The sequence below is a fragment of the Crinia signifera genome, chromosome 9, assembly GCF_055691185.1.
Source record: "Crinia signifera chromosome 9, ASM5569118v1, whole genome shotgun sequence".
Taxonomy (NCBI): Eukaryota; Metazoa; Chordata; class Amphibia; order Anura; family Myobatrachidae; genus Crinia; species Crinia signifera.
The window spans coordinates 37,818,854-37,845,780 of record NC_139225.1 but is presented as its reverse complement, the minus strand read 5'-3'; the positions used below and the strand labels follow the sequence as shown (position 1 = coordinate 37,845,780).

Below are 26,927 nucleotides of genomic sequence, written 5' to 3'. Positions count from 1 at the left end.
AACTTAAATTGACACTTGTCTACAATCCGTCATGTACATGGAGACCTCTCCCATAAACCTGAAGGGGTGACCCAATTGGACCATGTCCCTCTTTTGCAGCATATTAGACCTTAAAGAAATTCATGGACATAGATCCTTGTCATTTTGCATTTTATTACATTTGTGATGCCATTTGGTGACTGTACAGGGGGGGACAACAAGTGCATTGTGGGATGAGAAGGGTGGGAGAGGACTCTGTTTCTCAGTCCAGGAATCCCAGGTCTATGGTATCCGGTAGCTGTGGATGGAGAATTCGTGTAGCCAGCCGCTCAATGTCATCCAGGCTGAGAAGTGACAGACTGCGCTCGTAGTCCTAAGTGGAAATAGCAAGTAAGGACAACGTCAGGTCATAGCCAAGAAACCATAGTACTTAATATCGCAGAAACTGCTTGAGGCATTTGTTTATACATAGGGGCCAATTCTGCGCAATTCTGTGCCAGTCATTGCGGCAGCACTTTATGGCAGCCTAGATTCACACAAAATAGGGCATGGAACACTTGTGCAAAGTGGGTCTGATTTTAGCACCTGAAGTTTGCTGTGACCTCACTACTCCACCATTCTGAATAGCCAGCCCTTTAGAGCAGGGCTGGGTGGGCAATAGGCAGCCCTCTAGCTGTTGATGAACTACACATCCCAGCATGCCTTGCTTTAGTTTTTCTATCTGGCTATGCTGAAACTAGTGCAGGGCATGCTTGGATGTGTAGTTCATCAACAGCAATTGCCCACCCCTGCTAGAGAGACCCTTTATTGTAGATCACAGGTTACTTGAACTTTTTAAATTAAAAAGTTCCAACCAATCAGCACCTGTCATTTTTGAAACACATCCTGTAAATTAGTGAAACAAATACTAAGTAAATGATTAAAACAGTAAATTAGAAGCGAATTGGCTAGTACTTTACACCATTTTATGCGGTAACCGAGCAATTACACAACATCTCTATGGGTTGGGGAGGAAAATATGCAACATTTGTGGCCATGAATTTGAGGTGGAAACTGAATGCCAAAAAACCGAACCGTCCTTAATTATTAAAAAAAAAAAAAACAACATGACCCATTATACAGGTTTTCGCATTGCATTACCTTCTGTACATATTCCAGAACTCTTTCTGCATCTGAGGGGCTGAAATGCTTCCCCAGTATAACAGCCAGGGATTTCCAGACAGCGTTCCCTCCGACCTCCACAGACATTCGCTCCTTCACCATTAGGTTCAGTCTTGAGCCAGGCCCAATGGAGTAAAAAGAAAGACTATGTTCGTCTGAGGATGACAATCATTAAACGCCTTTATTAAAATACAGTTCAAACAAATGAATATGTAAACTGCATAGAGTTACTGTTAGTTAACATTGTGATAATGTTGACATTTTAAAATCAATATATAGTGGGGTATTCAATTCCGGGAGCAATTTCCAACAAAACAGAGCCATTGAATTCCGCCTGTCGAGCCAGGCGAGAACAGGCCAGGATGCAGACTGTCGCAAAGTTCCGACAGGTGGAATCCAAGACTGAATACCCCAAAAGTCCATATCTAAAATGCCTTTATTACTAAAGTTCCATAAACACTTTACATCAAACACTATGGGGGGGGGGGGTTGGGATTCAACTGTTTTGGACTCCACACTAAATAATTGGTGCTCAATGGTGCAATTCAATAGTTACTCCGATTGGACGCAAGAGCCGCGGGCGCTAGGTTTCTATACAGCCTCCAGAAGCGGCGAGGAGAAATGTACGAAAACTTTGCTGTTTCAACACTTTTGCCAGGGCTATAAATGGGTTTAGCCGCAACAAGTGTGATAACTTATGGGCACCCTTTAATTATCGCTGCACACAAAACAGAATAATTTCCCTCTGAATTATGATGTTCATGAAAAACCTGCAGTATTAAAATAAATCTAAAAAAAAAAAAAGCTATTATTAAATCGTCCAAAATCTAGCAATTGGTACCATACCTGACAGGGCTTTGCCCCTGAACAACAACCGCTGCTGGGACACTGGCACCTGCAGCTTCTCTTCCACCAGTCTCTTCACTGCAAGGATGGTATCACTCTCAGAGACCTAGAATATTGAAAACCAAAGACTTGTGAGATGTTGAAGGCCTAGAATATCAGATCTGGCATACACATACTATATTACACATTACCCATCTCACATTCATACAGCCCAACTACAACTGATTGTGGGAAGAACTGCGCAGTAAAGGGGGAAATAGTACATGCAATTTATTTATACCAATATAAAACACATATAAAACATACACAAACAAAATTAAAACACAATTTATAGGCACAACCGGTTGTGTCAGGATTAATAGGTTTAAAACCAAATAGATTTTGCTTCCCTTAGCTTATCACAGTCATGTTAGTATGTTAGTTGTGAAAGATACTTATTAGGTAACAGTCTTTGTATGGATTAGTAGATATTACTGTCCAGGTTTTGTTTTGTCTGGCCAGACAGTATTGTATTAGGGGTACCTTACAGCTGCCACCTGTAGTTCCTCCGGTCTCCCAGTGAATGGTGCTGAATCACCTGTATTTGTCCAACTATGTCTGGAGTCACCTTCGGACTTGTGGGCTGATGGTAAGCCTGTATGGATTCCCCTATGGTGCAGAAAAGAATTTTTGTAAGTATCCAACGCGTTTCCCCGCCTCCGTTAACGGTCTCAGCGGCTCTTTCCTTGAAAAAGCCGCTGAGACCGTTAACGGAGGCGGGGAAACGCGTTGGTTACTTACAAAAATTCTTTTCTGCACCATAGGGGAATCCATACAGGCTTACCATCAGCCCACAAGTCCGAAGGTGACTCCAGACATAGTTGGACAAATACAGGTGATTCAGCACCATCCACTGGGAGACCGGAGGAACTACAGGTGGCAGCTGTAAGGTACCCCTAATACAATACTGTCTGGCCAGACAAAACAAAACCTGGACAGTAATATCTACTAATCCATACAAAGACTGTTACCTAATCAGTATCTTTCACAACTAACATGACTGTGATAAGCTAAGGGAAGCAAAATCTATTTGGTTTTAAACCTATTAATCCTGACACAACCGGTTGTGCCTATAAATTGTGTTTTAATTTTGTTTGTGTATGTTTTATATGTGTTTTATATTGGTATAAATAAATTGCATGTACTATTTCCCCCTTTACTGCGCAGTTCTACTTTGTGTTTTTTTCTGGTAACTAACTTGGGGATTTGAGCTACCCCCCACAGAACAGCAGCAGTTTATGAGGTGTGGTAGTCCGTGCTATATTACGGATTAGGTAGGTCAAACCACCCGCAGCGCAGGACTTAGCCAAAATTCCTCTTCTGATTGTGGGAAGGTTGTAGAACATACTTGGTAGAGTACGATCCTCCCGCATTCCGTCAGTATCCAACTGAAGCGGGCAGGGCCATGATTTGCTGGAAATTGCGCCATTACACCCTTCTGCTAAATCAGGGATGAGGAACCTTCAGGCCTCCAGCTGTTGTTGTACATATTCCAGCATGCCCTGTAACAGTTTTTGCATGGCCAAATAGCAATGCTGTAGTAGGGCATGCTGGGATGTAGAGTTCCACAACAGCTGGAGGGCCGAAGGTTCCCCATCCCTGTGCTAAATGAATGAATGGTGGAATGTTAAGCTGGATGAGAGGCTGTAATGATACAAATCCCATTGCTACGCCTCAAGCATCTGCCCTTTGGACCAAAGCTGCAGAATTTCCTGGACAGGGGGGGGGACGGGGGACAGACAGGTGAGTATGATGTAGAGGAAAAGGTGCTTTGTACTGGGGGTATTTCTTTGCAATGTGTGATTGGCACAAAGATGGTATTTCTCTATCCGACATTTGGCTGGCATGGAGCAGTGGTCAGTAGATCATAATACAACTACTGCAATACCTTTAGACCAGAGATGGGGAACTCCAGTTGTTATTGAAGTACAAATCCCAGCATGCCCTGCAACAGTTTTACTATTTACCATACTAAAATTGTTGCAGGGCATTCTGGGATGTGTAGTTCAACAGCAGCTGGAGAGCTATCCCTGCATTAGACTATACACCAGTAGTTCCAAAACTGGGTGCTGTAGCACTTCAGGCCGTTTGCATGGGGTAGCATCTATGTAGACTGGTGCCTGCACTATCTGTTCATGCAGCTGTTTACACAGGCTGATCTGCTTAGAATGCATTCCCATCCCACCTGCAGTTCTCCGGTCTACACGAGAGAACTTAGGGCCCAATTCAGTCCTGCTCGCTAGGCTGCGTGTTTTTATAGCCTAGCAAGCAGTTAACGCACGCGCACACATCCATTCGCATGCAGCCGCACAGAGGAGAAATCCTTCCATGGTTACTTACCATGGAAGGATTTCTCCTACTCTGCCCAGGAGTCACTCGGCGGTTGCTTGTTTTGTGCGCAGTCTATCGATGTTTGGATGGGCTGTGAATTCGCAGCCCTCTGAACGGGTTGGAATCAGTCCCTTAGTGTACATAGTATTCCTTCTCCTCCCCAGCCCATGTTTGTACCATTTTCTGTCTATGTCCCAAACTTTGTGGGAGTCTGAAGCTTCAACTTCTACGTGTTCCCGTCTCTCTGTCAATCTCTGCTCTGCGTGCGAGTGTCTTCCAATGCCCCTCCCCCCTTACCATCTCCTCTTACTATCCACACCTTGTCATTCAAATGGGCTCCCTTTTCACAGACAGTGTTTCAAATGTAGTGTCAGACTCACATGGTGCCTGGTCTTCATTTTCACTTCGTATTTCCAGCTATTTTTACAACCTGTATACTGGATAGATACATACCTCCCTCCACTACTGTGTGTTCTCCCATTGACTTCATCTTTTAGGGGCCCATTTATCATTCAAAGGGCCAGATGTATCAAGCTTTAAAAAGTGATAAAATGAAGAGTGATAAACAACCCGCTCCTACTTGTTATTTATCAAACACAGCCTGTAACATGACAGGTAGGAGCGGATAGGCTGGCAGTTTATCACTCTCCATTTGATCACTTTTTGAAGCTGGATACATCTGGCACAATATTTGTAGACAGTTCCCTATAATCATGCGTTTGAGGGGGGGGGTAGCGCAGGGCCAAATTAAGTATTAAAATTGCGTTCCTATTTTACACATAGGACATTTTTGTACTTTTAGATATTTAGGGAGATATTGTGGTGTATAGTGTACATGGTATTGACCTCACCTCCTGCACATCTCATAATAGGCCCTTGAACATTTTCAGCTCCAAGCCTATGAGACCCTTAATCCAGCCCTGGTTAGCCACAAATATTAAGTACCGCCATCATGTATCTCTGATACCTGCTGTAATCCCTCCTGTCCTGCATGTACCTGCATCCCCCATAGGTTTATAGGGGTAAGCGATGCTGCCCGATTTACCAATATCGGGAATTAGAAGCATTCCGGATACTGGCCCCCGCATATACCACCATCTGAGAATTTGTAGCCTATGCGCTACTCACCGCAGTGCTGGCCACTCAGAGGGTTCCCTGGCAGAGTGTTACATGCCGCCGATGGGATTTCATATTGCAATGCGATCCTGGGTAGTAAAATCCTGCCCAGATCATATTGAATATGTGATCCATAGTAAATGGGCCCCTTAATCTGGGTACACACAGTGATTACGGAATGGGATCATTCGTCAGACTGCATTTAGGTCTACAGTCATTAGGTCGACCCCACTAGGTCGACTGGCAGGAAGGTCGACCTGACTTAAGGTCGACATGGGCCAAGGTCGACATGACTTAATGTCGAATTTGCATAAAGGTCGACATGAGGAAGGTCGACTGGTCATAAGGTCGACATGGGTTTTTCACTGTTTTTTGATCCGAATGTCGACACAGTCGACATGGACACAGTTGGCAATGAGAATCGGACCCTCGCATCGCTCGCTTCGCTTCGGGCACGGTGCCTCGCTGCGCTCGGCACACTATTTTATTCTCCCACCACGCCCTAGTGGATGGTAGGGCATGAAATACCGCCTGTCGGCACATGTCGGCTCAAAAAAACAGTGAAAAACCCATGTCGACATTATGACCAGTCGACCTTCCTCATGTCGACCTTTATGCAAATTCGACCTTAAGTCATGTCGACATTGGCCCATGTCGACCTTAAGTCAGGTCGACCTTCCTGCCAGTCGACCTAGTGGGGTCGACCTAATGACTGTAGACCTAAGTTCATTCTAATAGATGACCGCATCCCGTGATTACACGTCTTCTCTGGCTATCTGATAAAGTGCTCTGTGTGTGGTAACTTGTTAATGCTCTGTATGTGGAACAGTGTGTATAGAGAAGGTGGCTATAGTGCTCACTGCCTGTAATGTGTGACAGTCTTCATAAGGGCTCCTAGTATACAGCGCTTATGCAGTATCCGCACGGCCGCAACACTGGTATTATCCATCCACATGCCACTTGGTAGCTGCAGCAACCAGCTATTTTTCGCATATGAAGCAGGGCAGCGCTGCATAGTCCAATCCCTTGTTACGCTTTACCTCTCCTGGCTTCCCCTTCTGTGTCTGCAATGTCTGCTGCACCAGAGCCAAATGTAAGCATAACCTAACACACACAAGGAGATCTACCTGGTGCATTGTGTAACAGGCACTCTACCTGGTGTAATGGGATGCGGTCAATTTGCCGGCGGTCGGGATCCCGGCGTTCAGAATCCCGACCGCCGAAATCCCCAAACTTTCTCCCTCCGTGGGTGTCCACGACACCCATAGAGGGAGAATAAAATAGCGCGCCGAGCGTAGCGAGGCACCGGGCCCGCTGCGTGGCGAGCGCAGCGAGCCCGCAAGGGGGGGCGATCCACGTCCCCCCCATGTCGGAATTTCGGCGGTCGGGATTCTGACCGCCGGGATCACGTATCGGATCCGGTGTAATGTGTATAAGTGGCACTACTGTGTGGCATTATTTGAATAGAGATTATTGTGTGGCATAATATGAATTGGTATTACTTTGTGTTCACACCCCTATAGGTTTGTCCTTCTTTTAGATGTGTGTTACATAATAATTAGATAACTCTGTTGTATTATACCAAATCTGGAATATTATAGATCTGCAGCAATATTTTCAAAGCCAGTGTTTATATGGCTAGGCTTATGTGGGAGGGACACCATGGTGTAGCTCCAGCCATAATATCCACAATTAGGGGCACCAAAATCTATGATCGCTTACTAAAAAATTTGGCTCAGGCCGGCGATGCGGACACAAAGTTACTTGTTTTACTGTATCTGGCCCATGATTATGGAAAACATTTCTATTACACGCCTCCTCCCAACAATAGGCGCGTTTAGACACATTTTACCCAGGAGTGCATAGTAGCGCACGCAAATTTTCAGTACTGAAATCATTGCGAAAATGGCACCAACGCCACATTCTGAGAGATTGGCTCATGCGCAGCAGACTGGCACAGTCAACTTAGGACATGTGCCACCGCTTGTTTAATAGTAATACCACCTACCCGGTGGTGTCTGGAACAATTCTGTCCCAGTCAAGACAGCGGGACTGAGCCAACAAACAGGGAGCGTTCCAAGAATGTTGAGAGGTATGTTACATTACACCCTACCATAAAACACACACACATATATATATATATATATATATATATATATATATATATATATATATATATATATATATATATATACATACATACATACATACATACACACACATACACATACATACATATATACATACACCACTATTAGAAGATACCCAAGCAATCCTGCATCTAGCCGCCGCAAACAGGAGGGCAGCAATGGGCTTTGAGGCACTAACAGGGGCAGGAGGGCTCCTCCAACAGCAAGGGAATTGGTGCAATTATGTGTGTTGCTGCAAGCTATGGAGAGGCTATAGAAACACCCGCTACAAGGACTATGACCCCCGGGTGCACACGCCGCACTACCACCGTCACCCACCTGGAGATTGGCCTCTTTCCCTTTTAACGCTTTCACCGTAAGCTGCATCTCCGGGTCCAGCCGGGATCACCATAGAGTCCTCGATATCGACAAGAGCGTCTCTGAGACCAGTGGTTTAGTCCTCCAAGATGCAGAGACTCGGCGGCTGTGACACACGGAGGCGGAGCTACTGTACTATACTACAGCAGCATCCACTGGGCTAGAGACAGGTGGGCGGTATCCTATGGCGACGACGTCACCATCGCAGTGTTAATGGAGGCCTGCAGGTGCCGCTGTTTGCATTATCTGCTAATGGCAGGATCAACATTGCCCTTAAGCACGATGGCGGCGCCGGCGTCTCTTGCCCTTCCCTGCCCTCTCAATGACTATTAAATTAGCTACTTTCGGGGCGACAATGTAGCAAGTGTCACTGTGTTCGGTTATCTGATTGACGGACACGTCAGCATCTCACAGTAACAGCAATTCAGGATCTTTGCCAGAATGTAGAATGGCGGCGCAGTCTCCCTCTGCCCAGTCTGATGTCATGTCCTCCGTATGACACGGTCTAACATGTAAACAAGGAAGCACCCGGTGGAAAAGAAAGGGATCTAGGCGTTACCTGAGAAACACAGCCGCTGTCACCCAGTGAACGCGGGGTATGAGCTTTGCTAGGCAGTCACAGAGAAGGATGGGGCCCGGCTGATCAACCGCGGTGTTACGTCAGAGTGACGACATTTCTTTTTCTTCACAGCTCGGGGCGAGCCATGACGCAACAGCGCGGTGTGAACGGGCTCCGGTTCAACCAGGACCAGAGTGAGTGGAGGAGGAGGTGCAAGCAGAGAGGGAGTGCCTCTGGGACAAGTCCAGGGGGTACCCGGGCTAGGGTGACATCATTCATACCCTCCAACATGACCCATTCCATTAGGTACAAAATGCTCTGTTCCAGGACTTCCCTCTTACTTATATGATTGCCGTCACCTGTGGTGAAACACCTTTCTTATAAATTAACTAGTTCAACACAGGTGACGGCAATCATAAATTAAGAGGGAAGTCCAGGAACAGAGCATTTTGTACCTAAAGTAGAGGGTCATGTTGGAGGGTATGATCATTCAGTATTGCCACTCAGTTCCTGCACACAAACAGCTGCTGTGGCACTGTAAACAGGCTTATACACTCTTTATGTGTCAGATATACACTGCCGTGATTGTCTCTCACACACCATATTCATATATAAAATAAGAGATGGGGGAGTGATGTTTTTACACGCTGCACCAAATTCTCACAAGGGTACGGGACGTACTTAAAGGAATGACAGTCTGGTCTTCTGAAAAGGAATGCCAATTGACTATAATGGGATAAAATATCAAAGGGCGTCATTCCATAGCAAGCAGCCGTCATTCTGCATGTAACATATGTGTAATGGTCTTAGCAAGATATGTACCAAAAATATAGTTGATATGTTTAATAATTTCAGAAATATACATATCAATGTCATTTTCTACCATTATAGTCAATTGGCATTCCTTTTCAGAAGACCAGACTGTCATTCCGCTTTCATTCCTTTTAGTACATCCTCAAAACTACAGACCATACTTGCCTACCTGGCCCTCTCCATGAGGGAGAAAATGCTCTGTTCCTGGACTCCCCTGGTAATGTATGATTGCCATCACCTGCGGGGAGCTAGATAATTGATAAGAAAGGTGTTTCACCACAGGTGATGGCAATCATACATTACCAGGAAAGTCCAGGAACAGAGCATCATGGAGAGGGTCAGGTAGGCAAGTATGCTACAGGGCAATGCCCTCCTGCATGCAGGATCCACAAGATTTTACAGCCGCAGGCCCACAGCCCTATTGTGCGAGCACTTATCTACATAGTGCAGCACTCGCACAATAAGTGCTGGACAACCATGTTTCAAGTTGCAGTAGCTGTATGTGACATCACACCCGTCCAATAAATGGTCCCCACGCAACACGCATAGATTCCCCCCAAAAATCCAGATTTAGCCTTTTTTTCTGTAATCTGTAACCATGCTGTATTGGGCCCTCTTTTCTGAATATGTATACTGTCATCTGTCATCTGTAGCAATGACAATGCTCCCCTAAACTTGCACTGGCTTTGACACAGAGATCAGTGCTGCCATTTCTAGCTAGTCTCTAGGCCAGACATGTCCAAACTATTGCCCTCCAGCTGTGGTGAAACTACACATCCCAGCATGCCTTGCCATAGTTTTAAGATCCATAATAGCAAAACTGTGGCAAGGCATTATGGGACTTGTAGTTTCACAACAGCTGGAGGACCATAGTTTGGACATGCCTGCTCTAGGCTAATTAAAGGCTGGGCACCTCTTGAATCCTAGCAGCCTGCCCATCTTCAGCTAGTACTCAGTGTGCCCTGTCCATTTCTATATTTTTATATGTCAGTTATACTTTTTAATGTACATTATTGTGGACCAAGAAAATAATGGTAGTGACTTAACACTAGCCTTCCCGGCGATGTAAAAAAAATGATATGTGATATTTCCTTCATAATTTCCAAAAAGCGGTGGTAGGGAATTAGTGAAAATGCTCCCTATTTATGGTAAATGGACAAAAAAAGAAGAATATAACCACTATACTAATACAAGAGGTATTGTCGTTAAACCTGGTTGGATGATGTATACTCACAACCATTCTGATGGGGCACGAGGAAGTCCCGTAGATGTGCTGGGTTCCATTTGAAGAAAGCGGCTATTTGCACTACAGACGCTGAATTTTATCCCCTGGCTGTCTCACATGTACAGTATGACTCCCAGGGCTGCTGAAGGCCACAGAATGTAGGGGTCATTCAATGAGATGGTGGTACACAAGGCCGGTCAGGTCTGTTTATGCTTATAATGTGGACGGGTCAGGAAAAAAACATTTTGTATCCCAATTGCACACTGAGTGAGAGATATACATATAATAATCAGATAATACAGAGATCTTGGTTGCATATATCTGCAGATATAGGGCTAAGTCCCCAGGCCGTACGTCAAGGCGTCTCTGTGTCACTGGGGGTCCCTAATATCGGGTATGGGCCCCCAACATGCCGACACAGGCTGACTACTCCAGGGCAGCACACAGATAAAAAAGTTCTAAACTCGAACCAGATGTGCCTCTTATACATACAGAGCGGGTTGTGGTGTTTAAACCAAGAAATGACGTATGTTGTAGCCCTGCACCCATTGGATGAGACTGGTGTTTAGATGTTATTGTATTGTCCTCTAGGCTGCTTCTGTTGTGCTATGGAGACGGGAGTGAGGATCTTTAACATTGAGCCGCTGATGGAGAAGGGTCACCTTGGTGAGTACAGCGGACTAAGGGGGTATATTAATTTATTTGGAAGGGGACAAATTCAGCCCCGTTCCAACGTTTGGGGGTCTGCATATGCGCAAACATGTATTTACGCATGTACAGACCCTGACAACAAGTGGCTTTGGCAAGTTACACACTCGCCAGGCCGATCCTTGTAGGGAGGGAGGGATGGGGGCGGTGGGAATGGGCATCGCCTATGGGAATGCCCAGCATTTTATGGTCATTCACATTGGTACACAGGCGAGACGATGTCACAAGACGTCAGCCACCCTCCCCTTCTTCGTCCCGGCGATTGCAAATAAAAGTCCGTTCCCACAGACTTTTATTTGTGAAGCTAGGAGAAATCATTTGATGATCGGTGACCATCGACTGATTTCTCCTGGAGCGGAGGCATGCGGGGGGATGTGTCTTCACTACACATCCCCTCAAATGTTAACGAGGGGAATCGGCGGCATGGGGAGGGGGGTTTCGGGGTGGCGTCTCTGGTGCTCGGTAAGCTTCGATGTTCACAGCTTACCAACCAAACCAGAATCAGGGCCTAAGGGCCTAATTCAGACCTGATAGCAAGGCTGCAAGTTTTGCAGTATGCTGCACTGCAGGTGGGGCAGATGTAACACGGGCAGAGACCGTTAGATTTAGGTGAGGTGTGTTAAAACTGAACTCTAAATTGCAGTGTATGAATAAAGCAGCCAGTATTTACCCTGCACAGAAACCAATAACTCCCCCAAATCTAATGGGACCTACCTCTACGCGTAGTGATTTTAAGTTATTTTCAAAGCAATCTGACTTAATTTGACTAGAAATTAAGCATGCATGGCTGTATGTGTAGTGCCCATAGCGATGCATGTCACTATTGCCAGGAGATATAGGGGGAGATTCTCTAAGAACCCTGCACCCGGAAGAGGATCAGTGCAGGGAGGAGGTCACAGGTCCGGGCAGCACTGCGCTGTGCTGCCCGGACACAGGTGAGGGGGGAGGGGGCGATGCGGGGCGGCGGGGGGTCGGCGCGGGGCGGCGGAGGGTTGCGATAGAAGCCCATTGGCTTCTATGGGGCATCGCCAGATTTTTCTGGCGATGCCCCCCGCCGCGGTAACCCGGCGGGGGATGCTTACAGCATCCCAAAATGCGGTAAAAACCCCGATAACGGGGTTTTTACCGCATTTCTAGCTTAGAGAATCTCCCCCATAGGCCCTTATGCTGATCTGATCGCAGTACAAATTTGTTCTCAAAACTGGCAAAACCATGTGCACTGCAGTAGAGGCAGATGTAATGTGCAGAGAGAGTTAGATTTGGATGGGATGTGTTGAAACTGAAATCTAAATTGTAGTGTAAGAATAAAGCAGCCAGTATTTACCCTGCACAGAAACAAAATAACTCACACAAATCTAATTCTCTCTGCACATGTTACATCTGCTCCACCTGCAGTGCACATGGGCCCTTATTCTGATCGGTGCGTCCGGATCCGAATATGCGGGCAGGACCGTGCGTGCGAAACCCCGCCTTCCGTACGGATCGCCAACTCCGTCCGTACGCGGTAAGAAGCTGGCCGAACGGACCGCACGTGTATTTTTCATGGAATACGCCTCCTCCATCTCAGGGAACCTCCCCCATCATTCGATGGTCGCAGACCATCGAATGCAGGACCGAGTGCTCCACCAGCTCCCGCAACCTCAGACCACACGGACATTTTTCCGTGCAAAAGCAGGGATCTGGGCGGGCAGCTGACATCCGGCGATGTCATATGTCCGCCCCCTACACGTGCGTCACGGCCGCATTACCATGCGTACGCCCAGCGTTTGCATGGGAACGCCCATGAAACGCGGGGCGTATGCATATGGTAATGAGCCCAAATAGCCTTTCACGCCCCTCTCCACCCCCTGTTCGGAGTGTTCACATTTCATGCGGGATTTGGCCGTACGCCCCGCTCGCACATGCGCAGAGACGCCTCTGCACATGCGCAGACACAAAACATCGGCGGGCCGAACGCACGCGGATATTACCGCACCAACCAGAATAAGGGCCATGGTTTTGCCCAGTTTGAGAACAAATTTGTACTGTGATCAGATCTGAATAATGGGCATAGAACCAGCATGTACCATCAATCTAGTCAGATCGCTTAGCAAGAGACTGCACATAGCCTGTGTTTTTGGAGTAGTCGATAGTGATAAATGATTTGTGTCACCAGAATACTCCCTGCCTCACTTTATTTTTTTTTTTTTTACCTTGCTTAACTTAAATCTCACATGCTTAATCGCTGGTGCATATTACTGACACTTTCTGAGTGATCTAGATTAGAAGAAACTCAAGGGGAATCTCCCATGCTGAATCACCCATGCAAAATCACTGGCACAAATCTCTACATGTGTAGGCCCCATAACTCTCTATGCACATTTTATATCTACCCCACCTGCAGGGCAGCATGAATGTGTCAATCTGCAAAATGTGCAGCCTTGCTAACAGCATAGGCAGATGCAAGGGGGGGGGGGGGTCCAGTTGCCTGGAAACCCCCCTCCTCTTGGCAATTGGCTAAAATTTTGATAGCAATATTATGCAGTATAAGGGACAGAGGAGAGCTGCTGCACATGCCCAGTGGTAGCAGCTTTTAACAAGTTTTCTGTGTGTGTGGATTTGAGTCCTCCATCAGTTCAGTAGACCGTAGCAGAGAGCAGCTACCAGGAAGAAGAGACTGGAGCCTTACCATGAGGTTGGAGAATGTGAGCTTAGAAAGTGCAGTACTAGTTTCATTATGTTTGTGTATTTATTATAATGGTATATTTAACCTTTTCTTATCCACTTACTTATATTATTAAAATGTTTGATACAGCCAATACTGTAGACCAGGCATGTCCAAACTGTGGCCCTCCAGCTGTTGTGAAACTACACATCCCAGCATGCCTTGCCATAGTTTTTGCATTCCCTAATAGCAAAACTGTGGCAAGGCATGATGGGACTCGTAGTTTCACAACAGCAGGAGGGCCACAGTTTGGACATGCCTGTTGTAGACCATCTATAGTGATAGATCAGGGATAGCCAACTTCAGTACTCTTTCCATGTCTCCTCACAGAATCACAAGCAAAGTTTTTAGCTCCACCTGTGGATCTTTTAAAATGTGTTAGTCAGTAATGCGTGCACCTGTGTACCTGTGCGGTGAGCTGGAAAATGTGAACTGTTGGTAGCTCTTGAGGACTGGAGTTGGCTACCGCTGTGTTAGATATTAATACTGTATTCCATACAGTATCCAGTGTATAAAAAGACCAATGTGTACATTAATGTCCGGGGATCGTTACTCCCCCAGACTACCGCATTGCTCCAATGTTGCACAGAGTGTGAGATTGTCGATTGAATTTGGAAACCCCCCTCTAGAAATCCTGCATTTGCCACTGAACAGGTCTGAATAAGGCCCTAAGTCCAAGTGTAAGGAGGGACGTTCAGTCCACTCACCAGTGCTAATTGTCTTCCTTCTCTCCTAGACCTGGAGCAGGTGGGCAGTGTCGGACAGGTAGAAATGCTACACAGGTGTAATCTACTGGCGCTTGTTGGAGGCGGGAGTAATCCCAAGTTTTCAGATATATCAGGTATAGAACATTAAAGCCTTTAATTTGCCATCTTGGTAATTATTGCCCTATCACATTCTGAGTAAATGGCGATGGTACAGCCATAGCGCTTATTTGTCTGTATTCTGTATCTAGTGCTGATCTGGGATGATTCACGTGATGGAAAGGATAAACTGGTTCTGGAATTTACATTTACTAAACCTGTGCTCAGTGTACGTCTGAGATCTGACAAGTGAGTATTTGCATATATATTGCAGATGCCATTTTTTGTTTTCTGTTATTTTGAAAGTGGAAATAAAATCAAACTTTTTTTGGCATGTTATAAGAATGTCTAATCTGTCATTTGATGCCTTTTGGAGATTTTTCCATCGTTCCTTGGCTTCTTTTTGCAGATTAAAATGAATTTTTGCCTGGGGTGCCCAAACTTCCGCTCCCCACTGTATATAATCTGTAACATAATCTGTAATATAATCTGTAACAGGGCGATGCTCTGTCGATATCTAGAATGTTTAGTAACCCAATAATCTCCTGTTACAGAATTATCATCGTACTGAAAAATCGGATTTACGTCTACTCTTTTCCTGACAATCCAACCAAACTCTTTGAGTTTGACACCCGAGACAATCCTAAAGGTAAAATCTCCCCTCTGTGCTAAGGTATGAGAGTGTGCGACATGCTAGACACAGAGGCCTGGGTCTTCATTGCTGATGGTTGGTTTCTGACTAATTTGTCAGTGTCCCTCTGTAATAATGATGTGTATATGAAGTGTCACTATGACAGGTACTGAGATGGAAATGTAAGTTTTATATAGCGCCAACATATTAACCCCTTCAGTGGTGTTTTTTTTTTTTTTTTTAAGGTAGCGCTCCCCACTGGGCAAGGTTTTTTTTGGGGAGCGCTACCTAAAAAAAAAAACCCACCACGCTGTGTGTAGGGTCCGGGCAATGCCGCTGAACACTGTCAGCCGCTGCCCGGCGCCCCTCCCTGCTTGTCATAAGCCGGCGCCGCAGGCGGAGGAGAGGGAGCGATAAACACTGGCAATCCCGAGAATTTTCCGGGTTTGCCAGTCTGGGCATTAAGACATAGCCCAGAAAGTTCTCGGGATTACCAGTGAAGGGGTTAAGCAGCTTTGGGCCCAATTCAGACCTCACTAGGCGGCATGTTTTTGCTCTCTAGCAAACAGGTAATTTCCATCCTTCTAAACGTAGCCCAATCCCCCTCCCCCAGCCAACCAAACCCCGTGACTTGGGGTGCACATATGGGCATGAGTGACTATGCGCATGAGCACTCCCCCACCATTGAAAATGAGGTTGAATTTGCTGCTCACTGTGCAGGACTGAATCGACCCCTTTGTACAGCCACAACAGATAATCATTGTCAGAACACACAATGATGTAACAACTGGTATGGGGCCTGGAGATGATGTCATGCTGAGGGGACTCCCTTCCTGTTTGTCTTCTGTTACTTTTACCTTATGTCTGGCTCATGCTGAGTAAAGACCTGTATTACACTCATGCTGCACGTGTCGTCCTGATTTCATTGGTACACATCTACAGGGTTAATTCTGTATTATTTGCTTCCAATATTTTTTTATAAGTAAACAAGTGTATTGGTGAGAGTCTTCATCATCATACTAATGTCTATGTCCCCAGGCCTATGCGATCTGTGCCCCAGTATGGAGAAACAGCTGCTTATTTTCCCAGGACATAAATGCGGCAGCCTGCAGTTGGTGGTGAGTTTAATATCATTATAGCGCTTTGGTGCAGGGAAGGTATATGACTAATCCAAGCATTCACTCTGCCTGTAGGATCTGTGCAATGCCAAACCCGGCAGTTCCTCCGCCCCGTTCACCATAAACGCCCACCAGAGTGAGCTGGGCTGTCTGGCCATTAATCAGCAAGGCACGCTGGTGGCTTCCGCATCCCGGAAAGGCACATTAATCCGGCTCTTTGACACCCAGACGCGGGAGCAGCTGGTGGAACTGCGGCGTGGTACAGACCCAGCCACTTTATACTGGTAAGCGTGCTTTGAATGACATATTGTGGGCAATGGTAAAGGCCTACATAACACCACCCTACACAACAATTAAATAATAAGTGTGAATGCCTGAATTAGAAACTAATACATTTATACTGAATAATCCATTTTTGATATTGCAATAATACCTATGCTTAATAAAACCTTTAAATCATAACAAAGTAAAACTAAATAGTAGGCATATATATTCCCCCATGGTGTACAGCACAGGTCTTCAACCTGTGGCCATCCAGATGTTGTGGAACTACATGTCCCAGCATGCCCTGACAGTTTTGGCATGCTCTTATTGGAAAAAATGTGGCAATGCATGTTGGAACAAGTAGTTTCACAACATCTGGATGGCCACAGGTTGAAGACCCATGGTGTACAGCATACTTGCTTTCTTGTGAAAAGTAGTATGCTGTACAACATACTACTTAAAGAGGTATGTCATGTGACACAAGGCTTATCTCCACATCATTTCCATTCAATTTGAACACAACGTCTCTGCTCTTTGCAGCTTCAGAAGAGGCAGACATAGACCAAGGCACTCACCCTGTCTCTGTATTAGCAGGTCCCAGATAGACCCTAGCAACACCAGCTCTCTCTCACCAGCTCAGGAGTTGATTAACCTTGTGTGTAGTATGGAAATGGCTAGTAGCAAACCAACACAAGCATTCCAAAACCCAGACGTACCACCCATTTCAACCCTGTCTGGGATTTATACCACTGACATCAGCAGTCTCAGTGGCACATACCTGCCATCAAGCACTTTTCCTGCTGAGCTCCTACAATGTCTATATTTATAATTTTGTAAATATATTTCCTGATCTGGTTAGAATCATAAAAATCAGTCTTAATAGAACTGTATTCCTTCTGTTTCCCCAGCATCAGTTTCAGCCACGACAGCTCCTTCCTGTGTAGTTCCAGCGATAAAGGCACCGTGCACATCTTCGCTCTGAAGGACACCAAGCTGAACCGCCGCTCTGCGTACGTGACATCCTTCACTCTGACAGCGCAGCAGAGAGAGCCGGTGGCGGCTGTCTCAGGGCTTCTGCCATCAGGCTCAGGAGAGGAATTGTTTGTTTGTCTGGGAAAATGGCAAAACCAGGCTCAGCACATGCTACGCTTGTAATAAACAGATCTGAAGATAGGTCAGGGAGCTGGGTGTGGTATAGCTCACTGACTGTCTCTAGGCAGACAGCAAAAGGTCGATATGAGTTTTTCAGTTTTTATTTGGTGTCAATGTTGTAAAGCATGAAAAAGAAAAAAATACAATTGAGGTGCGTATTTTATGAAATAACTCACAAAAATTTAAACTATGTACTGTGATATATATCTAGTGTCGTGGTGTAACCAAAACACTGCCATCTGCTGGCAACGTGTGAAACTAGATATCTTTCACACATACAGAAACACATAGTCAATCACAAGGTAGAAGACTAGCTTTCAAAGCTTTTGCTTCCAGCAGGATTAGCTAGTATACTATAATACCTTTATAAAGGGCCAGCGCAATTGCCCGCAGGGGAGCTGGCCTGACCACATACGATGTATTGTGTGCGGTCCTTTTGCATGCTATGTATAGTCAGTGGCTTAGAGAGGGTACTTTTTATGTGGGCCCAGGTCTACTGGTGGGGAGCCAGGCAGAGGGGAGAGTGATGAAAAGCACAGCCCGTGTGTGCTGAGTTGGGGAGAGAGACAATAAGTGGGTGGCGGACAGGGTCCCGACAGGCGGGATCCCAACAGGCATTCACCCGACGTTGGGATACCGACAGCAAGGTTCCCGACGGCCACCCACTATTTTCCCTCGTGGGGGTCCACGACCCCCATAGAGGGAGAATAGAATAGGTGGCTTGCATAGTGAGCCACTGTGCCCGCAGTGTGGCGAACATAGTGAGTCCGCAAGGTGTCTGGGTCTGGCCAGTCGGGATCCCGATGTCGGGATAATGACTGTCAGGATCCCAACTGTCGGACCCCTATACCACACCCATACAAGTATATGTGGGCCTTTACAAAGCACTGTGCAGGGAGAGACCCATTATACTAAAACGTGGGCAAATACTATAAAAAAAAAAAAAAAATCTGTAGTTTATAAGATTAAAGTAAAACTAGTTTGAAATAAAAAAGAAAATCCTATAATTTTAAAATAATCCTAATAGTGCTTTTCAACTGCTCAATTTTTCCGTATTTTCACAATAATGGGTGATTCAGGTTGGTTTGCAAAAGCAATTTCCTTCTTTAAAGGACAAAACCATGCTGCACTGCAGGTGGGGCTGATGTAACATGTGCAGAGAGAGTTACATATAGGTGAGTTATTTTGCTTCTGTGTAGGGTAAATACTGTCTGCTTTATTCTTATGCTGGGTACACACCAGGACGACTAGGGCCCGATTCTGTCAATTTAGATCCAATTCCGACCGGTTGTATGCAGATTGTATGTACTATCGTGTGTTTTTGACATTTATTTGATCCGATTCCGATCCAATGCGCGTTCACGCCGCTCGTTTGGTCGCATCTTTGGTCCTACGTGCTGCAGGTAGGATCCGTCAATCCCAGGCCGACCGACCGTCAATCGTATGCAGATCGTGAGTGTTTTTTGCCGCCTCCGTCGTCCGTCCGTCGGTGCGTCCGTCGTTTGATCCAGCCTATTTGAGTGGCATTTCCTAAACACTCCCCCGGCGCCATGTTTTTCCACATAGCAAACAGCGCTGGCGCAGCAGTTGGACTCTCCTTCTTGTCTCATCTCCCAGAACAACAACCTGGTATGTTTGCACTCCCAATGCTCTTCTATGCATGCCCACTGTTGCCACCAATGTATATAGTGTGTATAAAGCACTGGTTTGGCAACCGTGCACCCGACCATGTCACTGTTTTTTTTGGGTGGGCCCCATGTGTGTGTGTATACATATAACCAATGTCCACCATTGCAGTATTCCAAGCACTCCTCTCTGCTAGGCCCCATTCACCTGTGTGTGTGTGTTTGTGTATATATAGATATATATAAACCATTGTCCACCATTGCAGTATTCCATGCACTCCTCTCTGCTAGGCCCCATTCACCTGTGTGTGTGTGTTTGTGTATATATAGATATATATACATAAACCATTGTCCACCATTGCAGTATTCCATGCACTCCTCTCTGCTAGGCCCCATTCACCTGTGTGTGTGTGTTTGTGTATATATAGATATATATACATAAACCATTGTCCACCATTGCAGTATTCCATGCACTCCTCTCTGCTAGGCCCCATTCACCTGTGTGTGTGTGTTTGTGTATATATAGATATATATAAACCATTGTCCACCATTGCAGTATTCCATGCACTCCTCTCTGCTAGGCCCCATTCACCTGTGTGTGTGTGTTTGTGTATATATAGATATATATACATAAACCATTGTCCACCATTGCAGTATTCCATGCACTCCTCTCTGCTAGGCCCCATTCACCTGTGTGTGTGTGTTTGTGTATATATAGATATATATACATAAACCATTGTCCACCATTGCAGTATTCCATGCACTCCTCTCTGCTAGGCCCCATTCACCTGTGTGTGTGAATAGCAATCTGCACAATAAAATGTATAGTGGTTTTCATAAAAGTTTATTAACATTTTAAATACTTAAAACATAAGAACTAGGTAAACTGGTAACTATAACTATAAAAATTTAAATATGAAACAAAACATTGGTATAACTATAACAACTAAAATGGTTTTATCTTTTTACAGTCCCAATGTCCAACGCAAAGGAACAAGAGTTTCTTGAAGGGTTTATTGAAAAATATCGTTCACACGAATGCCTGTGGCGAACAAAATCCAAGGAGTATTCAAACAAAATGAAAAGAAACCAAGCCTTGGAGGAGTTGGCACGCTACAGTCTTCCATTTCACCCAGAGGCCAATGTTGAATGGGTGAGGAAACGCATCCAGAATCTGCGCACGGTGTTCTTAAAGGAACACAAGAAGGTGGAGGCTGCAAAGAAGTCTGGTGCTGGAGTCGACGAGATGTATCAAACATCGCTCTGGTACTATGACCGGTTGACATTCACCCTCAGCCAGGAGTCGATGAGGACAGGAGTAGTCCTTATGGTAGAACATGAAAACCAAGAAGTCACGGCGCAGGAGGAGGAGGAGAATTCGCAGTCTGCATCGGTGAGTCTATTTTTTTGGCTATCTAATTGATTCCTCCTGCCAATCCACAGCGCCCTCCCCATTAAAGTAGGCCATGTACTGTTCCCTCACCTGTTTGGCTCGTGCACTCCCTGTGTAGTGTTGTGTTGGGGTTTGCAAGGAGGATATCTGCACTACCTCCTCTGGCAGTTCTTGGTCTTCTTGGAGTGCTGTGCCTGTAGCCCTTTGCTGTGTGGCTTTTCTGCGGAGCAAATTGTGCAGGACACAGCACGCCGTGACAACCCAGTCAATTTTGTCCACCCTCAGGTTAATGGCAGTGTGGAAAATGCGAAACCGGCTTGCCAGGATGCCAAAAGCATTTTCCACAACACGCCGTGCCCTGGATAGCCTGTAGTTAAAGATCCTTTTGTCATGGTTCAACCCCCTTTGCGCATATGGCTTCATGACATGCTCGTGCAGGCCAAAAGCCTCGTCAGCCACAAAAACAAAGTTAAGCCCCTGTTTAGTTTCCTGGACAGACGGCAAGTGAAGGGTGTTCGCTATGAGCCTTTCGTAGAACTTTGTGTCCTTGAAAGTGCCACCATCCGATGCACGGCCATTCCTTCCTACATCCAGGAAGATAAACTCATAGTTCGCATTAACAACAGCCATTAGTACAATGCTAAAATAGCCCTTGTAATTAAAATAGTAGGAACCACTATTGATAGGCTGGGCTATGCGGACATGTTTGCCATCAATGGCTCCACCGCAATTTGGGAAGTTCCATCGCTGTTCAAACTCCTCTGCAATGACTTTCCATTCATTCACGCTGGTAGGGAACTGAAATTAGAAGTAAATAGAATTGATTAGTAAACATGTTCAATTTTTTTACAGCTTGGTGACTACCCACCTGCAACCCCAGACCTATCTGTCCTATCTGAGAATGCATGCACATCGAACGAAGTTCCTACTCCGGCACGCACTCCGCCACCCACCCTGGAACCCACTCCACCACTCCCCCGTGCCAAAAAAATGCGTGGCAAAGGAAAAAAAGGAGAAGCAGCGGCACATGAAGAATTTATGATGCGGGCACATCAAGTCCTGCAAAGAAACCCGGACAAACATGACAACTACTTCACTTATGTGGCAGAGTGTGTTCGCAACATGGCTCCTAACCAGCAACTTACTTTTGAAAAGTTATGCATGGAGTTGGTGTATAATGGCAGTTTAGGGTATCTCAACAGTGGCACTAAAATAGTTGGCATTGGTAGTGCACCAGACACACCACTGTCATTAGAATCACCAGTGCCTACTCCGCCTGCCACCGTAGCAGGCCAGTCGAGCACAATTCCAACACATACCCAGTCAACACCTACACAGCCTTCTCAACCCCCCCAGTACCGTCAATTCTACAGTTCTTTACTGATAGAAGATCCAGAGTGTCCTGTTTTTGAGGATCTGTCTTAAAAAATAGGCTACTTTATCATTTACCATCGACATGGTCTCAGCTGCAGGTATGTGATGGCCACTGCTCACATGGCGTATGGCGCACATCAATGGGGCCGGGACCATTGCATCTGCGCCATGCGCCATGTGGGCCGCAGCCTTTACATATCTGCAGCAGACATCCTCTGCCACACAAGGGCCACAGTGTGTATTTTTGTTTATTTATATGCTGCTACCTGTACCTGCATTACCAGAGGGAGAACAGGATTCTCCTCAATCTGGATAGCAAACTCCATTTATTGCCCTTTTTTCTTTGCCAATAGTATGGGGTACTGTGCGGCAGACATGGTCTCAGCTGCAGGTATGTGATGGCCACTGCTCACATGGCGTATGGCGCACATCAATGGGGCCGGGACCATTGCATCTGCGCCATGCGCCATGTGGGCCGCAGCCTTTACATATCTGCAGCAGACATCCTCTGCCGCACAGTACCTTATCCCTACTGTTGTAAGGGCATGTTCCAGAAGTTACCAGAGTGTGTTTTTTTTGTTTATTTATATGCTGCTACCTGTACCTGCATTACCAGAGGGAGAACAGGATTCTCCTCAATCTGGATAGCAAACTCCATTTATTGCCCTTTTTTCTTTGCCAATAGTATGGGGTACTGTGCGGCAGACATGGTCTCAGCTGCAGGTATGTGATGGCCACTGCTCACATGGCGTATGGCGCACATCAATGGGGCCGGGACCATTGCATCTGCGCCATGCGCCATGTGGGCCGCAGCCTTTACATATCTGCAGCAGACATCCTCTGCCGCACAGTACCTTATCCCTACTGTTGTAAGGGCATGTTCCAGAAGTTACCAGAGTGTGTTTTTTTTGTTTATTTATATGCTGCTACCTGTACCTGCATTACCAGAGGGAGAACAGGATTCTCCTCAATCTGGATAGCAAACTCCATTTATTGCCCTTTTTTCTTTGCCAATAGTATGGGGTACTGTGCGGCAGACATGGTCTCAGCTGCAGGTATGTGATGGCCACTGCTCACATGGCGTATGGCGCACATCAATGGGGCCGGGACCATTGCATCTGCGCCATGCGCCATGTGGGCCGCAGCCTTTACTTATCTGCGGCAGACATCCTCTGCCACACAGTAGCCCGTACTTATTGGGAAAGTTTAAACTGGGTCATACATACTTAAATCTTTATATATAGTGTGTGTTTTTGTACAATATCTTTTATATATGGTATTATAATATATTTGTGTTGACACAATCTATTTACTATTTTACATGTTTTAACCATGAAAGGCCTAAAAAACCTGTTTCTGTCCTAGGCCTAAATTATAAATAAAAATATTTTGTTTGCACAATAAAGTGTACAGTGTATATTTCATCCTTACCTTGCAATACTGGTACTGCAGCACCTTCACAATGGCTTTGCAGGTCTCCGGGATGATGAGGCCCAAAGCTTGCGGGGAGATGAGGGATCCAAACTTTAGGTCAGCAAGAGACCGTCCTGTCGCCAGAAACCTCAGGGTCACCACCAGCCGTTCCTCAGCAGGGATAGCCATGCGATACTTGGTATCCTGCTTCTCGATGTGGGGAGTCACCAGACGCAGCAATTCCTGGAATGTGGCATCATCCATCCTCAAGAAGTTACGAAAATCGTCTGGGTTATTCTCCCTGATGTCCCTGAGCAGTGGCATGTGCGAACGAGTCTGACGCTGAAGTAGCCACTGCTTTGTCCAGCATGATCTTTCTCTCCTGCGCTGGGCTCTCTGACGCCTGAGCTTCAAAACTGCATAATAGAGCAGGTACTGTTGCTGGTGACTACCCATCACTGCATTCTCCATAGTGCAGGGTTAAAAGACACTTTGTAATGGCAGGCAAAACAAAGTAATGTGTAAATAGCTATGTCCAGCAGGTATAAACCAAGCCTCACTAGTAACAAAGCAGAAATACACTGGTTTAAAATGGCTGCTGCTATTCCTATCCCCCTCTGCTAGTCCTCCCCCTCTGCTAGTCCAGCCCCTTCATTACAATTTCAAAGGCCCATCTGACGACGGTCGCATGTGTTCTTGCAAAAAAAAAAAAAAACCAGCGATCCGACCGTCTTAACGACCATCGCGGGCACATCGGGATCGGATCTAGATCGTTCCGCAAAAAACCCACAATTTTTGCTAATCGTTTGCTGGGGACTGCCTGGGAGCTCCCGGGAAGTCCAAGGGAAATCGTTCCATGGTCGTCTATCGGTCGTGAACGACGGTGGTCGTCCTGGTGTGTACCCTACATTACACTGCAATTTAGATTTCATTTGAACACATCTGACCCAAATCTAACTCTCTCTGCACATGTTACATCTGCCCCACCTGCAGTGCAGCATGGCTTTGTCCATTAAAGGAGTTTGCTTTTGCAAAGCAACCAGAATCACCCCCTAGGTCCACTGAAGAGGGGGGGTGTTTGTTTTTTTGCAGCAGTGGCTCATTAGAGGTTAAGGGGTTGTTTTTTGTTTATTAATTGTTTAGACCAGGGGTCCTCAAACTATTTTGCTCTGGGACCCCAACAGACAATAAAAAAAATGACAGGACCCCAGAAAGTTACCGCCGAAGGTCATCACATCACACGTGTAGTCAGCAGACAGCACATACATGGCAGCATTGTGGAGGCACAGAGCGATGGGAGGATTCTAAAATAATAGACAATTCAACAGATGTTTCAGACTCCTTGAATGCCATTAGAAAAGTCATCAGCCTGATGGTCAGCAACATGGAGTCGCGACCCCATGCTGAGAAGGTTGGGACCCACTTTGGGGTCAGGACCCACAGTTTGAGAACCGTACAGGTTTTTGACTAACTTTAGTTGACATATTTCACCGAGCTGTTGTAACATTTAGCTGACTTCCATTGCCTTTGAATACGACACAGTGCAGCTCTGCACGTTGCATTTGATTCCATCTTCAGAGCTGTTTTGTGTCATGTCTAAAGGCAATGATCATAAACCTCTCTGGGGTCAATTTACTAAGATGGGATGTTGCCCATAGCAACCAGATTCGACTTCTTTTTTTATTTAGCACCTTCTAAAAGATAATAGATAGAATCAGATTGGTTGCTATGGGCAACATCCCACCTTCAATAGAACTCCCATCCTAAGGGTTTGATGAAAAGGACATAGGTTGGCTTTTCCTTGTCAATGATTGCCGCTTTAAATATACGGGCATACCAAACGGGCGTGTTATCCTGTTTCAGCTTGGCGCGTGTCGGTAAGGTGGGACCTATGATCGGCCAGTACGTGGACTCACAGTGGAGTTTAGCCAGTTTCACCGTACCTGCAGAGTCTGCTTGTATCTGCGCCTTCGGCAAAAACACCTCCAAAAATGTCAATTCTGTCATAGGTGAGACCTTTACCTCTCATTTCCCCAAACCTCCATCCTCCCACTACAGAAGGGGTAACCATGCTCTCTATTTTTATAGCGGTCTGCGTGGACGGAACGTTTCACAAGTACGTCTTCACCCCAGAAGGGAACTGTAACCGGGAGGCCTTTGATGTATATCTGGATATCTGCGATGATGACATATTCTGAGCCGCTATTGATGTGGCAGTGATGTGTATTGAAGATGCAGGATCAGGCCTGATTACAGGAGAACACTATGGATCAGATCGTCGCCCACCTATGACAATATATGGACATTGTACAGTAATGCTGTGCTCATGCAGTATTAGTATTGTATATAGGATGTTATTGCTTGTATGTGTTCTTAATAAAGAGGTTTAAAGAGACCAGAGCAGGGTTGTAAGGTTCAGATAAAGGTTTAATTATAACTAAGCAACAACAGATACAGTGCCAATATATTTCTGCATAAATCATTCCCTTAATTTGTTAAATTATAAAGCACTGGTTAAAAGCCTATCAAAATAATGGTTTAATGCTCCCATACACTGATCTCCCTCCCGGCAAAGGGCAGGGTGGGGAACAGAGGGTGCAGGTGATCGTCTGGGCATACACTGCTAGGAGAAATCGCAGTAGTGTATGCTCCGCTTTAGGCAAGCTTGCCTATCCTCCCGGAATGGCCGTGAGGCTCCCGAAATTGGGTCCCCCTCCCACCCCCGGCAAGGTGGGCAAGTCTCCTGCATCGGCCACGCTACCACCCCCCCACACACACACACACACTGTTCTTCCCCGCTAAATGTGGATTTACCACAGATTGGGTGCGGGGCTAAAATGATGCAATTCGCATAATTTCACGTCATTTTAGCCCCTCCCCCAATCTCCGGACCCGCAAAATGTCACCTTTGTCTGTCATGGGGGTGGGGCTTGGTGACGTCTGCCTCGTCCCGCCCCCCTGACATGATGCTATCTTGTCTCCTCTCCTGGAAAAGGCGAAGAGGAGAGATGAAAAGTAGGCAAGTATGGCTTTAGTCCCTATCTGCTACTACCTCCAATCTCTGACCTCACAGCTCCCTCTCTCCATATCCAGCAAGTTTCAAACCGATAATTTTGCATTTACTTTCTGTTACATTTAGGGAAGCCAATCCCGGGGCATTTTTTCA

At 46.0% G+C, this 26,927-nt stretch overlaps 3 protein-coding genes across 3 annotated transcripts; 2 read left to right on the top strand and 1 right to left on the bottom strand.

Moving 5' to 3' along the window:
• Positions 1-133: 133 nt before the first annotated feature.
• On the bottom strand, positions 134-8,441 carry UBL4A (ubiquitin like 4A). The gene is made up of 4 exons (XM_083158857.1): positions 7,941-8,441; positions 1,987-2,092; positions 1,120-1,295; positions 134-352 (listed from the first exon to the last, which is right to left on the bottom strand). Exons 1-4 carry the CDS (start codon positions 7,986-7,988, stop codon positions 242-244), a joined length of 441 nt encoding a protein of 146 aa, XP_083014983.1. The 5' UTR covers positions 7,989-8,441; the 3' UTR covers positions 134-241.
• Positions 8,248-26,161, top strand: WDR45 (WD repeat domain 45). The gene is made up of 11 exons (XM_083158855.1): positions 8,248-8,575; positions 8,671-8,732; positions 11,168-11,242; positions 14,725-14,829; positions 14,944-15,040; positions 15,346-15,440; positions 16,461-16,540; positions 16,616-16,824; positions 17,713-17,814; positions 25,625-25,770; positions 25,850-26,161. Exons 2-11 carry the CDS (start codon positions 8,684-8,686, stop codon positions 25,957-25,959), a joined length of 1,068 nt encoding a protein of 355 aa, XP_083014981.1. The 5' UTR covers positions 8,248-8,575; positions 8,671-8,683; the 3' UTR covers positions 25,960-26,161.
• Positions 17,821-22,911, top strand: LOC146035424 (uncharacterized). The gene is made up of 3 exons (XM_083158856.1): positions 17,821-19,131; positions 20,553-20,974; positions 21,827-22,911. The coding sequence occupies exons 2-3, from the start codon at positions 20,558-20,560 to the stop codon at positions 22,397-22,399; spliced, it is 990 nt and encodes a 329-aa protein (XP_083014982.1). The 5' UTR covers positions 17,821-19,131; positions 20,553-20,557; the 3' UTR covers positions 22,400-22,911.
• Positions 26,162-26,927: the final 766 nt, after the last annotated feature.

What these genes read in the sequence shown, in the direction of transcription:
- UBL4A (XM_083158857.1), bottom strand. Translation starts at nt 7,988, where the DNA reads ATGCAGCTTACGGTGAAAGCGTTAAAAGGGAAAGAGGCCAATCTCCAG. An exon ending in GGAAAGAGGCCAATCTCCAG is followed by an intron (nt 2,093 to 7,940) that starts GTGGGTGACGGT and finishes TCAATATTCTAG; the next exon opens with GTCTCTGAGAGTGATACCAT. An exon ending in TTCTGGAATATGTACAGAAG is followed by an intron (nt 353 to 1,119) that starts GTAATGCAATGC and finishes ATTTCCACTTAG; the next exon opens with GACTACGAGCGCAGTCTGTC.
- WDR45 (XM_083158855.1), top strand. Translation starts at nt 8,684, where the DNA reads ATGACGCAACAGCGCGGTGTGAACGGGCTCCGGTTCAACCAGGACCAG. An exon ending in GATGGAGAAGGGTCACCTTG is followed by an intron (nt 11,243 to 14,724) that starts GTGAGTACAGCG and finishes CTTCTCTCCTAG; the next exon opens with ACCTGGAGCAGGTGGGCAGT. An exon ending in GCGGCAGCCTGCAGTTGGTG is followed by an intron (nt 16,541 to 16,615) that starts GTGAGTTTAATA and finishes CTCTGCCTGTAG; the next exon opens with GATCTGTGCAATGCCAAACC.
- LOC146035424 (XM_083158856.1), top strand. Translation starts at nt 20,558, where the DNA reads ATGTCCAACGCAAAGGAACAAGAGTTTCTTGAAGGGTTTATTGAAAAA. An exon ending in AGAATTCGCAGTCTGCATCG is followed by an intron (nt 20,975 to 21,826) that starts GTGAGTCTATTT and finishes ATTTTTTTACAG; the next exon opens with CTTGGTGACTACCCACCTGC.